The 13,738-nt window shown below is 46.9% G+C and overlaps 3 protein-coding genes across 3 annotated transcripts, besides 2 other annotated features; 1 reads left to right on the top strand and 2 right to left on the bottom strand.

The window, feature by feature from the left end:
- Positions 1-1,462: 1,462 nt before the first annotated feature.
- Tb11.01.8775 (hypothetical protein, conserved) lies at positions 1,463-1,786 on the bottom strand (the record flags this gene model as incomplete). The annotated part of the gene is made up of 1 exon (XM_824664.1): positions 1,463-1,786. One exon carries the CDS (start codon positions 1,784-1,786, stop codon positions 1,463-1,465), a length of 324 nt encoding a protein of 107 aa, XP_829757.1.
- A 1,569-nt stretch (positions 1,787-3,355) lies between these two features.
- On the bottom strand, positions 3,356-5,929 carry Tb11.01.8780 (hypothetical protein, conserved; the record flags this gene model as incomplete). The annotated part of the gene is made up of 1 exon (XM_824665.1): positions 3,356-5,929. One exon carries the CDS (start codon positions 5,927-5,929, stop codon positions 3,356-3,358), a length of 2,574 nt encoding a protein of 857 aa, XP_829758.1.
- A 436-nt stretch (positions 5,930-6,365) lies between these two features.
- Positions 6,366-6,391: a microsatellite.
- Positions 6,392-6,604: 213 nt separating this feature from the next.
- Tb11.01.8790 (hypothetical protein, unlikely) lies at positions 6,605-7,069 on the top strand (the record flags this gene model as incomplete). The annotated part of the gene is made up of 1 exon (XM_824666.1): positions 6,605-7,069. One exon carries the CDS (start codon positions 6,605-6,607, stop codon positions 7,067-7,069), a length of 465 nt encoding a protein of 154 aa, XP_829759.1.
- Positions 7,070-12,113: 5,044 nt separating this feature from the next.
- Positions 12,114-12,137: a microsatellite.
- The last annotated feature ends 1,601 nt before the right edge of the window (positions 12,138-13,738 follow it).

Below are 13,738 nucleotides of genomic sequence, written 5' to 3' on the forward strand. Positions count from 1 at the left end.
TTAAGCACACAGCACGCAACCGTGAATCCCCACAGGCCAGTGTGCAAAGCCCGTAAAGTCAAAAAAGTGGGAGGAAACGATGCCAGGCAAAAGAAATCATTCATAAACACACAATGCACTCTCTCCCAACTAAAATACGCGAGTCTCAAACCAGAGAGATTCGTAAACCAACCCTTTTCATTAGAACCGCACTGCAGCAGTGGGGAAATATGCGACTTGAATCCCCTCTGTATGAACCCTCTTATCAAGCGAAAGAGGAACAGGGTGTGTTATGCGCAGCGACCGACAAAACTACAAGGGTATCTTACAGGCTTGGTCATCCAGTATGGGAGTAGTAACTTAGTCTTGGTGAAATCTCCACGGTAAACATTACCCTCTAGTGAGAGTTTGACGATGTTACCACAATGAAATGCCTCTGACTCCCCCCTCCAATACCGTGTTTAGTTCGCCACACCGCCCTCAGCTTGAACGTTTTTTTAGGCGTGTCCCCTCCCATTTTGAAAATACAAACAGTGTCTATGCATGGCACTTGATGGACTCACGCACACAGCGTAACAGGATATTAAGTCTCAAAGTCTCTGCATAAACGCACAGATATGAGCATGTGTAACTCGAACAACGCGGATGCACGAGTCACAACACGACGTACAGGAGCGTCTGCATCGGTAGGGAGATATCCGACTGCCAACAGTAGCCATAACAAGACCTGTCTCTCTTCTTAATAGCGACAAATGACAACTTACCTTTAAATGCTGTGGCGCAACAAAAACACAGCCACTCTTCCAAGTACACGCACGCCTCCCAAGTCAAAAAGGTCGTATCACCCCGAGGAAATTGCCCCAATTGGTGTGAGGGACGTTATGCAGCACCTTCCTGTGTACACCTTGCTGTCCTTGGTAGTGCACACCAACCTTAATCAATGCGCGTGCCCATCGAAACTGGATGTTACTCCAACGCCTGGCTGTTAAAGCCCGGTTCTCTACAAAAATTCCTCGCAAACAAACTAAGGGATCACACACAGCCATCAGCGCAACTGAGAACACTACATGGGACAATCAACTTACTGGATCCTAATCAAACAAATCATACGGGGTTGGAGAACCCTGCTCCTTGTGGAAAGGGGCTGAAAACCGTAGGCCTTGAATTACTGGCTCTAGAGTACGCACGGACACCTCCAACTGTCCACCAGTAAAGCAGTCGCGTGTCGTCTGGTACCGTTTTCTACATAGCAAACTACATGCCCTTTGTAAAGAGATGGGAAAATTGAGCCTGCAGTCCACGGATTCAAACCTCTTGTTTCAATCATAATGTATGTAACAACTATGCAGATATAAAGTACCCTGATAAAAGTCACTAGATTTTTTTTTCTTTAATCCGGAGTATATATAAAGAACAGGGGATTGGGTCAAAACAAAGACTTCCCACATCTCTTACGCAGATGAAAAATGTGTTGTCGTGCCTTCTAGAATATATAAATTGCGTCATATGCTACAGTCCAAGCCAAAATGTATGTCATACCACCCGTAAAGAGGCTTCCAAATGAAAAAAGCTCCTTCTTCCCCGAGGGGAAATACCTTTCAGGACCGCCCTCGCACCCAAAGCAGAGTATGGCAAAAGAAGTGAACAGCGCACTCACCACAAAAAATAAGGCGCCGGCCAAATTAGTTAGTCCCAGCAGTCCAGCACCAACACCGGCCACAAGGGCGCTCATTATGCGTATCCGTGACACGCACCCCACATTTTCTCCAAGTTCCTTGTCAACATAAATAGTTTTCCCTAAGCTCATACTTGTGAGCGAATAATGAAAAGGCTGGCAATATTTTCCCTGGGGTATGGGGGAGCACCTAAAATATATGTGTGCGAAAAAACGGGGTTTGCGTTATCACTTTTTTCAAAGGAGGGAGAGCAAAGAGTGGTACGCATAGTCAGACAATAGCAACGGTAATAATAGGGAGGAAACATCAATACATTCATTATTTTCGCCAACCTCAAAGCACGTCTCATCACTTGCAAAACAGTCATAGTCAACCCCACACAAAACTTACGTTTACAAAACAATAATAGCGATAATAAAACTGTACCTTCTGCGCTACTCCGAAGTATTGTTATGGCCCAACTGCATGGAAAGTATCATTTCCCTTTCCCTCTGCTTTTCGAAAAAAATAATCCAACTGGCAGGGCATGCAGCACTCAACAAGTTCAACTGTTCAGCGCACTTCTTTTCCGGCATCTCGGGGAGCGAATCAAGACATCTGTGGTATGAGTCTCGAGCTTCGTAGCATAATTCTCTCTTGTGTGCGTTTTGCATACGCCCAACGAGAACAGGTGTATTCCCTTCCCTACGGGAATATGGGCAAATTTGCTATTGAAATGAGGTAAAGAACCCGCAGAAAGTGTTGAGAGTCCCTTGATGTCGAAACTAAAACATGCAAGCACAAGAAGGACAAAAGAGAACGATGATCGCGTGACATCCACTGCAACACATATGTACAACAAATCAATGGGCACAGCAAATTTTTCATAAATTGCTAGCGAACAGAAAAATACTCACCTTAGGGGTCATAGTGCAATGGTCCCTCTTTCTCCTTACGTCAATTTATCCTTTTTTGTTCGCACTGCACCTGTAAATTGACGCCAGTCGAAGTGGTGTGGTCCGTCTCTTGACACCAACAGGGGAATTTCTTGCTTGTATCAACCTAAACAGTACAATTACCACAAATATCACACAAATATGATACCCTTTCTCCCTCCATACTGGAACCGGCTCCTTTTGCAAGTGGCGATCAAAGACAAACACACGAACTGTATCGCTGATCTGCGCAACATTTAAAATTCCGTTCGAATACGTCAACAATACATAGCCACCATTTGTCAAGTACTCTGAAGCAACCCATTCCCGCACACCCGAAGAAATGAATTTGACGAGAATGCCATATAATTCAGAGCCTTTCGCACTAGATTCCAGCTGGCACTGGTTGAAATAATCGGAATGACAACTTATATTTATCGCCTCAAATCGCGATTTACCAGCAGATACCCAATGCCCACCAACTGCGTCGCGGAGAATCCGACTAGATCTTCCACTATAACTAAAATAAGCCACCAACAGCACCACCGCAACAGCAACATATGGAAGCGCACATTGAACCTTACGTATTATCGGCATCCCATCGGTAATTTAACGGCTTTCCACTAAAACCTTCACAGTGTCCATTGATGGATCACATTGAAATAGCAGTGGCAACAAGAAATTATCAACGACGTAGGCTTGGGAAAGATGCTACTACAGAAGTTCCATAAGCGCTGCTGAATAAGCAACAATTCACTTTCTTTTACAAGGAACCACCATCACTCCCTATGAAGATGATGTCTTCATGAGATGAAGGTAGTACGGGTGATTCTCGTGTGAATCGTTTAAAAACGCGAATCCCTTTACCGTCTTAAACCGCTTTTCTGCATTCTCTCGGCCTAACCTCTTCGCTAAGTTGACAAACTCCTTAATTGTTTCCACTTCAGCATCGGATGGGACTTTAAGCGACTCTAAGGCTTCGCGTCTCGGTCGCTTTAAGGAACAACCACTTTCCTCTCGTTTTCTGAGAGACCGACCACAGTTACACAACCCAAGAAAAGAAACCGTTCTCCCCATAAGGGAGCCAAGTTCCATCGCATCCGAAGGTGATGGATTATCACCTATACAGTTGTCAAGCCACATACCTGTGCGTGCATCACCGGAGCCGCGTGTCATACGTTTAAATAATGGAGACTCTAACAGGGCTAGGGGTATTGACAGAAGTGGCGTCTTTCCAATCTCCTGAGCACACTCCAGAAAGACAGCATTGTTCCACAACGCTGTATGAAGAATAACGTGGCTGGCTATCAAGGGATATGAAACATCCAAAGGGCATTGTAACACTTTCCCTCCAAAATGTATTTCACATAGCTCATGGTGGGAAGGGTAACAATAAATATTCACGGGCGACTTCTGCGGTCCGCACATATCCGTGCCAGGAGATGCTTGATCAAACCAACCTCGACAAGAAGTTGATATCATTCTCGTTGATTGCCTTGAAAGTGTTGTCCTTTTCCCCGTTGTGCAACAAAGAAAAAGTTCAACGCGCGAAACACTGTCATAATATTTTGGGATAGAAGAAAGTGCCCGAACGAGGGTCTCGTCCCCCATGCTCAGGTTCTCAGTGAAAACAATTTGGTATCTCGAACAGAATCGGTTTATCGCATCCCTCACCCATGAAGTAAACTTGTGAGAATTGCAAATTAGCTTTTCCGCAACTGCCTTGGGTTGTCTCAGAGCGTGACACCAAAAAATACACTTTACGTCGAAAGGCGATAACTCAGGAAAACTGCTATCATACGGTAAACGGAAGCGATATGAAAGCGCCCGCCCGATGACACTCAACTGGTACGACGGCAACCCGTCACTGTTACGCAACTGCGACAGTAGTCCGAATGAGCACATAGCACTCATGACTTCGTCAAAAAACAAAGACGCGTCCATAGTAGCAAAGAAACTCTCCGGTATGCGTAAAACTGGGCCTGTATCTTCCTTCCTACTTTCAAACCGAAAGCGTCTAAACAGCCATAACACAACATTCATCGCATCTTGAAGGCAGTCATTACTAACACGTTCCGTGTCAACGAAGTTATTCTCGCTGCTACAATGGCCCGGATACGGTACATAGATTGTGTGGGGAAGTCGGTGAAAAAGTGCCCGAATTATGTCCAGATCCTCTCCCCTATTTGACTCACCGAAAACAAGAAACTTTATATCCATATAACCAAAGCAACATTCGTGATGCGGTCTCAGAAACTCCCTTTCAATTTTCTTCTTGGAACAAAAAACCGTCAACGGTACACCATTGGCACGAGCTGCTAAAAGTTCAGGGAAGTGGTCTAAACTCGCCGCGATTGACATGGGCGACGAAGTGTAGCTATCGTGTAGGCATTGCTCCAACATGCTAACCAACGAATCCTCTTCAGGGATTATCAGCAATATGCACGAAGGGTTACTGTTTACACATTCCACTCCGGTGTCACACAATTCTTCGTGGCAGTTTGTAACAATTTCGGTCATTTTTTCGAGCCATGCCTCCTGGTTCGCAGTCGCAAACGAGTCTGTGAAGCAGTTCTCCATATTATTGGTCGATCCGGTGCTGGTATCCAGCTTGTTAACGACGCAAACTTTAAGTTTGCTTTCAATGAACAGATAAATGTCATCTACAGTGGTACTCCGGACACAATCTTTAGAGAATTTTAATATTACCTTCACGTGACTTAGTCTCTCCTGGATACGATCGTTAGGGAACGACGCAAAGTGATGGAGAAGCGATGAAATCGCTAACGCCCAAATGGAAAACATAAAACTCCCGTACGGAGCCCCCATGTGAAAATAAATATCAACGTCTGTCAAAACATACACGACATCATCGTTATCAGTGCCACCCAGAAGAAAAATAAGAAGTGACTGCCACATATGATCGATACCTTTAAGGTCTAGTGTTACGAAAATGCAGTGGGAGATCCTGCTCGCCTCCTCCGTTCTGTCACGACCCACCTCCTGTGACGATTCATTCAACTCAATAGCTATATAGCAACCGCCAGTGCAATCGTTACAGGCAATCCGATCCGCAGGAGACGCACAATGTAGGTATGGAATCAAGTCCATTATCCCAATGGGATCACCTGTGCTCGGGTTACCTCTCCTATTAATTGTTCCTCTTTCCCCTGAAAGCAAATTGTGGAAACGAGTATTCTTGTCGGTATAATACGCCTCGCTGTCAATCCTTGACATCATCGATTGAGGGATGCGGTGTAGCCTCGAAGATGTGAGCGCATCAAAAAAGGCACTGCATTCCAGTGGAAGACAGTAAGGAATATCACCGAAATAACCCGAAGCGACTTCGTTTAAATTCATCTACCGCCAGTACTGAAATAGTGAAAGGGAGAACTTAAGAACGAAGTTAAAACAAAGATAAAACCACATATGTCACAGATTCATGGGAGAATGCAAATTAGGTCACATTAACCTCCGCATATTTTTTTTGTGCTTTGGTTAAACATTGATCCCTCCCCCTATGCAACCACCACACCTCGGTAGATCAGAGGGACGGCAGAATGTAGAAGCAGACAATTTGGGTGAAATCAAACCACCCTCTAAAAAGTCCTGAAAGACCACCGCAGCCGACCAACACATCAGGTACTTCACAACTTTTTCTTTAATTAACACGTTTAATTGTCGTTGTTGTTATTGCTGCTGGCGTCAACACAGCTCCAATAGGTACCTTTGCGGTTAAACATGGTCTATGTTTCGCTTTGTTTTTTGCTTTCAACAAAACAAATTCGTTATTAGCGTGTGTGTGTGTGTGTGTGTGTGTGTATTTGTTTTCATATGGTCGGTCCCTGTTGATAAGGCTACATCGTTAAGCAGGGGAACAATGCTGCAAGCAGCACTTTACATGTACGAAAACGTTCCAACGCTTACACAGATACATACAAATAAAGAAAAAAGAAACCATCACAGAGGAATAACCCAACAGCATGTCACGCCCCAAAGCACAGGCACCCCGTCCCTGCCTTTTGATAAGTGAAAATGAACAAAGTTAAGAACGAGTATGGGAAGACGTCGGCACACAACATGGCAAAGCGGGAACCGGCCGTTGCACCGCTCGAACACATATGCGGCAGACGTCCACAATATCACGTCATCACCGACGTACAAAACGAGGTCAGCGGCCGTGTGGCAGCCGCCCGCCGCGCAAGGCCGGCACAGACACGGCCAAAAAGTCCGGGCGGACGCAAGCACCCACCTGCGAAAACCAAAGAGTCGGAAGGACACGCTCCCTCGCTCTTTCTTCCCCCCTCCCCCTTCGGTTCGACAGCGGCCCTCCGCTGGCAGCCGCGCGCCTCCGGACCACGGACGGCTTCTCCCGTAGAAAACTGTGGAATCTCACATCCCACCCCCACGTTAAAGCAAATTCCTTCTCTGTTGTGCGCACAGATCACACACACACCTTCCACATTTTCCTCGGCCGAAAATGCTGGCCGGGATTTCTGAGGGCCCTTGACCCACAGCGGCGGCACACTCGGCCAAGAAGTGCAAAGGAAGGGAGATGCAACGCGCAATAAATCGCTCTTTTCCCCCACACTCGTGCGGCACCACGCCTGCCTACCGCTTGCGTCGACGCGCCAGTCGCCGAACCATTGCGGCCATCTGGGATATGCGCAGGTGGTGGTGAGTCGGGCACTGGCATCGATGTCGAAGGGTTGGGGTGGCGTAGTCGGCGCGTTCAAGCTGATCTGGAGGAGCAACCTTGTACCTACAGACGTCTTCGGTGAGAAAGAGCGGCTAGTCGCTGTGGGGGACCCGTCGCCTCTACGCGAGGAAGTTTGGAATCCGGCACCTGGCCACTCCTTGCCGCCTCGTACCCGATATGGGGAAAATTGGCTGTTATGCTCTGCCCGCGGAACCAGCCGGTACGGGTTGTGTGGGTCTTCGGAACCTCGGGCAGTGTGAAGCTTGATTCGGATGCGCCCAGAAGCCCATGGAAACAGTACAGATCCGAACCTAGGCCTAGTCGCCGATTTCTTTTACGGAAGCCAGAGTATTGTGGGAGGTCTTTTTCATTTCCGTTCGTTTCGAAGGCAAGCATTTGGGGGGGGGGGGGGGAAGAGATATCAGTTTTTTCCCCCATCACCGATGCAGTGCGCTGAATATCTTTGAGTTGGTTTTTAACGTTGACCTTCATTTCTGAGGTTCAAGAGCGGTAGCGACCTGGGACTCTTAGTAGATTTCTGTGTTACGTTCCATTTCCGGTACCGGTTCTCCCGGTACGTGAAGCCGGCTGGGGGATTATGTATTTTAGATGCAACAAGATTCGGAACCCTATATATTTTTTCTAAAATTAATCATTCATGGGGAGAGATTGCTGCATTTTCTCCCTTCTTTAATTGGGTGAGAACACATAAAAAGTCATCAGGTCGTGCGACATTTTTTAACAAGTTATGTCTGACCGGTCACTACAAAGCAAGGTGGAGACTTGTGGCTCTTTCGAGCATACCCACGGCTACGCATTGGTAATGAGGGGTGAATACTAGCAAAGAGATTAGACATAAACCGCAGGGGAGTTCACCGTTAAGATTGTGCCGGCATGAATGTAACGCGTAGGACGCCACGCCGCTGTACGGACGATGCACGTGACTGTTAGGGGCTTTGAAAGAGATGTTTGCATCCTGAAACAGATTTCACGGCGAAAGAAAAAGAACTTCTTTTGTTAACATGCAAATTTACTTCGACACACTTGCTTCTGTGGTTAGTCGAAAGTGTGTGCTCTCAGGATTTAAGCAACACACATCATGTCACTGGTTGCTGCAATGTGGTCATAGCATTTGCATTTGCGACAAACGTACTGAACAAAGAAATGCGCAGTGGTAGCGAAGAATTTACTTTTTGTCCATACCATGCTCAACTGTGCGTTCCGAAGTTTTTATACTTTCGTCATTACGCGACGATGTGTCTCCATCATATCTAACGTCTCCCCCCTTTACACACTTGTGACAAGGAGGAAGAGCCGGCCAAGCCCCCAGCATGCGCACAAGGAAACCAACTACTACTAAACAACGCATCGTGGACAAGCATGACAACAGTTCTCCGGACGAGGTGAGAAATATGGAAAGATTAAATTTATGAGTCGTGACTTATACACAGACCTCGATAGTCGCAATGTCATTGTTTACTATTGTTGCATCCAATTTAGTAACATCACCTTTCTGTGGTTTATAGGCCGAGTGCTCTAGGCATAACAGAGGAGAACTTTATGTCCCTTAGAACACATTGTGGCCTCAGCTGACTTTCACTATTTAAAAACCTTCACTGCAGGAGGCATCTGTGTTTGCCGCGCGGATCGGCACTTCGCTGTGTCAACCCTCTTGATCACCGGAGCTTGGCACCGATTTCCCCATTGACCGGAAGCAACCTCCTGGATCTTCATTAGAAAGTAAGATATGGGTTGGCTGTCCCCAACATACGTTATGGGGGTGGGTCTCTGAAAGATTCGGAGTGCCACGCGGTGCCGCCCGAACATTCGTAAATGCAGATTTTACCACGACTTCCGAACCAACTTCTCATCGCCCCTTTATTTGTATTCCCCTCTAGACAAGGAGTGGGTTCTTCAAAGGAATCGTATTGCGATTGATTCAGTCCCATTGCAACGTTGCGGGGCAGTTGCGTGAGAGGTCCTTCTCAGACCGCATGTCCCTGCCCACACAACGTTTGCTGGAAGAAATGTTTGTGAGGTACCCTAGGGGAACATAGCCACCCAACTACTACTGCCCACACGCACAAACTCTATGTACAGTGCCGCCGCCGTGCTGGATACTCTTTAATCCATATACTGGAAGACTTTTTTTTTTTTAATGGTAGGGTTGTTATGCGCATGCGCCACTCTCACCGTAGATTGGTGCAGTACTTGGTCAGCGAGCTGATGGTGCGGTTAAAGTCCTTGACGTCATTTTTATCTGTTTAATCAACTTCCGGTAACATACCGTAATTTTTGAAGTACTTCTCTCTTGTGTTTGGTGGAAAATGCACTGTAGCTGGTGTCTGATGTAGGCACAGTCATTTCCGTAATACGCAGTGAGAACACACTTTTTACGAGAGGTGGTTGAAACCGACACGAGTTACCAACATAGTGCCATCAAACGGTCCTTCCTTTCGTGTTAATGTCAGTACAAATGCGAACTCCATCGCTACCAACGAGGGAACAAACAACACATAGATAACCCTTCGAACCGTGCCCGAGGTGACGCTCTGCTTATATTTTGGACCACAACATAAAGGCGGATGTGATGCCGCTGTGGCTTATGACGAGGTAAGCGATCAGGTCGCGTAGTGTTGTCAACGCTTCGTGTATCCTACAAAGCGACGTAACATAGCGCCCGAATCGTCACCACCATCAGTGGGAAACAAAGCAGCTGTTGGAAAAGTATAAGTCATTCTGGAGGTGTTGTGAACTCCCGTTGAAACCGAGTCAGGAACCATGAGTGGGAATGGACGCGAAAAGCAAAATTTTATGCACATTTTAGCCGAGCGTGGTCGTAAAACTATATCACCTGGAATCGGAGATTCCACTGTCATAAAGGTGGATGTTGTCCAGTACATGTTGTTGAAACCTCGTGAACACTCGTCTTTGGTATTGTTGGGCCTTGTTGTAGAAGCAAGACAGCTGGGTCTATGACAGCCGGTTGTCTCAAGGCAATTTGAGCGGTTGAACACTGAAAGTCTCTGATGGTAGACTGTCTAACTCGACTTCACTCACGGGAATGCTTCGACTGAAGAAGCTTCAAATCAGGGGCAACCTCGACAACAGCAACGGCGCTGGGGAAATATTTCGTATTGAAATGCTGAAAGAGATGGTGCCGACGTATAAAGAGGTGGGAATAATTGGAGAGGTGCGCCTCTCCCCGAACCCCACGATTCACAACTTGGAACAGACATCAGCAAATGACGACTTCATAAAGTAACTTTCCGTATGGAAGAAACTATATGAAAGTTGACACTATCTGTGTCCCTAAAACTGGATAATGTCGAACAGCTGTCAAAGATTACAACACTAAAGGGGTTGAGCCTTTCATGGTGCACTAATATTATACATGGGTGGGAAAGCAATGATAAACTTCCACAGCTCCGAGTTCTTTATTTGGAAGGGGGCGGCAAATATGCTGGGGGTGCAACCTATGAGAGGTATCAGCAACATGTTTAAATGTTACAGTGAGGGTAAGTGGGGCATACACAAAACTGACCGCGCGGAATTTGCCTTCCTGTGCTGTTATTATTTTTCCATTATCCCTCTTAACATGGTATGCGATCTCCTGCACCACGGAAGGAAACAACATATGCTACTGGGGTAAATGCCGACGCCTCAGAGGAGTATATCTTCTGCAGAGCTCAGCACAGGATCTGCAGACCCCCACGGCAGCGAAGGAGGCTGGCCGTCACACAGCAGCAGCCGTCTGCTCCTAAACGTTGTGGTAGGGCACGGAAGATTCATAAGACTAGCCACTGTTTGACTGACAAGAGCTTGAATGCGACGAGAAATGCTCCCGAGGTGCGCACGTCGCTGTGAGAAAAGTGATGCCAAAAGATTATTGCAACTCGCTGGTGATGGCACCAGCCCGATGCCTCAATTGTTTTACTGGAGTTTGTTTGGCAACGGGTGGCACTGGGAAAGAGCCACTGAATGCGTCTTTATGACACACAGACACGTTGCTGACGAGAAGGAAGCGGAAGCACTACCGAGTTTTCGTTTGGTAACACTTTGGATTAGTACATGATTCCAGTTGGCATAAGCGCTGGACCTCCAGAGGCGTGTTGGGGCCATGGTCATGACTAAGCGCACTGAGGGACAAAGCGTAGCAATGGTAGTAGGTCGGGAACAAAACGTCGATTGAGACTCCGTTAAGGATTGGTTAGTTGATCGGGACAGGAGGACAAGCAATGACGAACACCACTGTTTTGCTTGTTGGTACAGAGAAACGCGACAACTAGCACAATATTCCAGGTTGGACTGCAGAACAAATTGGAAATTAGCAAAAAAAAAATGGCCGAGTGGCTGAATCAAATTACAAAGAGTGGCAGCCCAACTGCGTCGCAGAAAGGAGTAACGATGAACGGGAGGCAGAATGTTGTAATACAAAAGCAAGAACAGAACGGGAAGCAGGCAATTAAAGCGCATCCGGGTCCAACAGCAAAGATCGTAGAGCCATGTCAATGAGGGTGCTAGAAGCCGAGAAAGACGTGCTGAAAAGGGGTGTTTCGGACAACCACGACCGTCTTCAAGAGAAATTTGAAGTGTGTGTTATCCGTCAGCATGTAATGAGGGGGGGCTGTTTCGCGATTTCCCGATCACACGAGAGGAGTTGAATTTACGTGATGTTTCTGACCAGTCGTAACCGCGTCTTTGTGATCGCTGGTTTCCACGGCCTCTTTCAACTGATTTTTTTATTGTGTAGCCCACCGCAGTTTAATGGATTTTTTGTTGGAATCCATTGCACGTGCTATGGTGCGCTATGTCGTGGCTTGTGCTTTGTTATGTTTAGTTGGCGTTGTTGTTGTTGTTGTTCTTGTTCATAGGCTTCTTTCATGGCATGCAGTGACCTCGCACATTTGGTCTCAGATTTCATCCGTAGTAGTTCATCCTTTCGTTTCGATAACCGAGTATTCCTTTGTTGTTGTTTTTTTTTTGAACGCTTTTACTTCTCATTTACTGTGTATTGCTGATCCAGCTCCCGCATGTCACTACACAGCTGCTCCGTAGCACCCCTCAGCTTTGACTTATACGCACGAACAACCCTTCCCTGTTGTCCTGCTGTTACAGTCACTGGGCATACAGAACGAAACAGCTTCTTAACTCCACGCAAAATATTTGTTAGCTGTAAGTGCCCTCTGTCAAAGGGGACACAGACACAGTAATAACAGGCACTTCTTCGTTCGCTGCATAACCGGTTATGCGATGTCGTTGCGTTCCTGTTTGACGCTGCAAGAACGATTCCCTGTGGGGTTTTCCGATTGGTCACCTCATTAACGGTAACAGCGCGTGTGTCATGGACCGCAGTACCTGGACGTATTCGGAAAGGTCGTGGTAACGTCCTTGGCGCCCCACTTCATTTTTTACCGCTTTTCTTATGCATATCATCGCTTTCGGTGAATCGCGAACTGTTAGTGTACTTCTTGGAGATCGGTTAAGACCCATAGCTGTCCAGCAGGTCGTTTTGCTGCGTTCGGTGCCGAGATTTGCTTGGCAGGGATCATTTTTCCAAAATGCAATACATAGGCTCACACACAGGTCCCGGTGATCGGCCTCTACAACCAATAACCTGCGACTGCTGAACTTCCTTGGAAAGTCTTCCGTATGCACCGTTAGCATCTCATATTTGCTTTTACTTTCGTAAGCGCTGAAAACAGAGCGATTTTCATTGGTGGTCTGCTCTGTAGCGCTTGCCTGCCAGGGAAGTTGAGATGACAAAATTAAATAGAGGTCCACATAGGTTTGGTATCCTTCACGCGATTCTTCAAGGATGTGTTGTTCCTTTCGTCTGCGGAGTGACGACGGGAAAAGCGGAACTTGCTGCTGGAGAAACGTTGCAGTACGACACGTAAACTATTGTTTTTGCGAAATTCATAAATATGATTTCCACAAGGAGACAGGGAGTGCATCGTGTTGTGCTATGCAAAGGCGACAGGGCAATTATAAAAAACGTGCTGTCGCAACCAGTCAGCTTCCATCAATTTAACAGCGATGCAATAAGTGGATCTTGACTACCCCAGAGATGCGTATTGCGGTAAGGGGAACGTCACCCCCCCCCCCCGTACATCATTTTAACCGGTAGGGACGAGTAGTCTCATACCTTACCTACAGTTGGAGGAGCTTTAAGCCGAAAATTTTCGACTTTTTTGAGGGTAGAAGCAAGCTCCCCAGGTTTCCCTCAAAAGCAGAAAGAGCATCCATCCTCGCTTTGATACACCGCATTGGGTGTTTTCCGTTTCTCGCTCCTTGGGCATACAGAGTGGCGGTTCCCCCGATGCTATCCTTTCCCCCCCCCCCCGCAAAAAAAAAAAAAAAATCTTTTGGGTTGCCCTTTCGGGCCCGCTCCGCCGCGGTAAACCTTTTACCGGCCGAAAACCCCGGGCAAAATGTTTTCCCTGACTGGGTGGCGGACCCCCGATCTT

This window comes from Trypanosoma brucei (genome assembly GCF_000002445.2).
Source record: "Trypanosoma brucei brucei TREU927 chromosome 11 chr11_scaffold01 genomic scaffold, whole genome shotgun sequence".
Taxonomy (NCBI): Eukaryota; Euglenozoa; class Kinetoplastea; order Trypanosomatida; family Trypanosomatidae; genus Trypanosoma; species Trypanosoma brucei.